At 33.9% G+C, this 2,730-nt stretch overlaps 1 protein-coding gene across 1 annotated transcript in view; it reads right to left on the minus strand.

Moving 5' to 3' along the window:
• The window catches only part of LOC106881407 (uncharacterized WD repeat-containing protein all2124), a 41,335-nt gene that overhangs the window by 21,069 nt on the left and 17,536 nt on the right, over positions 1–2,730 (minus strand). Inside the window, exons 9-12 of the mRNA XM_014931785.2 lie at positions 2,402–2,495; positions 2,168–2,266; positions 1,981–2,071; positions 795–1,131 (exon numbers count right to left, since the gene is read on the minus strand). Of these exons, the coding sequence (XP_014787271.1) occupies positions 795–1,131; positions 1,981–2,071; positions 2,168–2,266; positions 2,402–2,495 (621 nt within the window). The remainder of the gene's footprint in view (positions 1–794; positions 1,132–1,980; positions 2,072–2,167; positions 2,267–2,401; positions 2,496–2,730) is intronic.

Here is a 2,730-nt window from a genome sequence, read left to right on the forward strand (position 1 = left end):
TATATATATATCAGTAATAAAGATGTACAGGTGTCAATTTATTCTGGCCGTTTCAAGCGGGTCTATTTAATTGATTAATGAAAACATTACATAAATTTGAATGGATAAACCGTTTTTAACAAATTTACATCAATAATGGAAAGCAAAATCTTTACATTGTTTCCTTTTGTTATAACTGTGGTAGAAAGAGTGTAGAATAGCTAGACCTGCATGTAGATAAAGCTAGATATATGGTTCCAAAACATTGGGAATTTAGTAGAAAGCCTGACATTAATTGATTTATGACCATTAACTAGAATACAGTTGAGAACTCTCAATGGATTTAATTGTAAATGAGTGAAAACTGCATATTACATAAAGTCTTTTAAATATAAGTAACTACGTCGTCATTGCTTTTAGATTGACCCCCCCCCCCCACTACTTCCTCTCCTACTCTCTAAATTATAGTAGGCTTAACAAGGTATGCATTATTTTCTAAACTGATTCTACAACAGTTGTAACAAAAGGAAACAATGTAAATATTTTTGTGATATTCATAAGGCGAGAGTGACAATCAAAACTAGAGTATTCAATAAAATAGTAAACTATAATAAATGAGATTATGGTCCGTTAAGGAAAATACGTTGTTACAGTCCGATTATTCGTTAACTATTTACCAGAAATGTGGATACAAAAGAATACAAAGATCTCGTTTTTCGTGATTCCACTACGAGTCATTTATTATTAACAGTACAATTGTATTGAAAAGGATCCCAGCTACTCTAAAAATGATTCGGCATCAAAGAATTACTCACAGGAGTTGATGAGCTGCGAATAGTCTTCTGCAGAGTGCTTCGATGCCTCTTCGGGAGTTTGACTTCAGAACTTTTTCTATCAACGGAACAGTGACTTGACTCCAACTTTCTCTGGTGGCGTTTCATTTCTTTATCCTCACATCCACCATAAACCTCTAAGTTTCCATCACGAGCACCGTCACCTCCAGCACCAGTACCACCAGCTCCACCAGCACCTACAAAAACACTACCAACACCACCACCACGGCCACCTCCTCCTCCATCATCATCATCATCATTACTGTCACCAAATCCTTCTTGTTTATATTTAATATCATCTAAATTGTATTCCTGTTTACTAAAAAATGAATACATCGTGTATAACACATCATAACACATCACTTCATCACAAGAAATAATTTTCTTGTTTAGTCATTTTGTGGGCAGGAAAAAAGAAGAACAGGACAAAATAATAAAAGGAGTTGCATTTTGTGTTCCTCGAGATGAGCAAACAAAATAATATTAGATTTCGTTTTACTTTTACCTCATTTTTTATGTATCCTAACGAAGAAAAACGTGAAAATATATCTCAGTCTGCAAGAGATTCATAGATTAAGAAGAGGAAAGATACTCTACAATTTAAGTAGTTTTTGAGCATCTTGGTTTTTGAAAGGGAGATGCTGTTGATGGCTGTGTGTATACAGTAGCTGCCCCGCACTTCTCTACAAAGAATTGAGGTTAAAACAAAATCTGAAGACCCCGTCGCAGTGGATACCCAACAACTCACTAACCACATAATTTATATAATTTTAGGTACAATCAAATACAATGACTTTGTATTCAGTGATGTTTCTGCAACGCTACTGTTACAGAATTCTCTTCGTATTTGCCAGGAAAGTGAGTACAAATGAATCCAAGAAGTCTTCATTGGTATTTTTTTCTTCTTTAAATTAAAGTTCATTTCATCATTTTGTAGACATCAAGAAATTTAATAAAAGTAAAATAATAATTATTGCATGAATGCCATTCTTCCTGATATTCGTCATGGCGGCAAAAGTATTCTTCCGAAGTTACCCGTCGTATGGCGGGCAACGATGATAACAAAAAATTAACTGAGGAGAATACTAATGTATTATATCAAATATAACTAATTAACCAATTAATTACATCTAATTTAGTGACACTCATTCTATGCAAGAAACCTTACCTGTACACGAAAAAATTCGACTGAGTTCTTTCCCATCGTGTGAAAATTCCTTTGCTGTCTGCTGAGAAATATAGAACGGGTTCCTGCGAAGCTGTGAAAAAGGTACCCAAATATTTATTCTATGATTAGATAGATAGATAGATAGATAGATAGATTGACATACAGGCAGATTAATAGACAAACTTACTGTAACATAAACTTTCTAGGGAGTTCCTGGCCTTCAGCGCCGTGAGACAACCGGAAGAATTGTATTTCCATACAATCAGATGTTTCCTGCTCGTTGAGCCTGGTATAGAAATATACGTCCGATAACGTGAGAGAAAATACAAGAAGACCTAGGGTTCTATTCTATTGATACAGAATCTTAAACATAATTTTTGGGTCATATTGTTACGGTGCAAGAAATTAATTTCATTCTTACCTACAACTTGGTTCAGCTCTGGTAGAAATTTCAAAAGTTGAAGATGATATCTCTCATCATCCTCTTGTTGAAACGTCGCCACACATTCAGTCACCTGTAATATATATATATATATATATATATATATATATATATTCATTTAAGAATATAGATTGGTAAAAGTTTTTATTTTTCATTTCCTTTCGAAATTATCCCAAATTTTTGTGGTATGTAGTCTTTTGCTGCTATTTCTAGCGAGTAGATGTCCTATTATAGGCATCTCTGCATTTTAAATGAATAATACATAGTCTATTGACTGTTTTTTTACTCTCGCTAGACCACTGGTGGTA

Source organism: Octopus bimaculoides, chromosome 15, assembly GCF_001194135.2.
Source record: "Octopus bimaculoides isolate UCB-OBI-ISO-001 chromosome 15, ASM119413v2, whole genome shotgun sequence".
Lineage (NCBI taxonomy): Eukaryota > Metazoa > Mollusca > Cephalopoda > Octopoda > Octopodidae > Octopus > Octopus bimaculoides.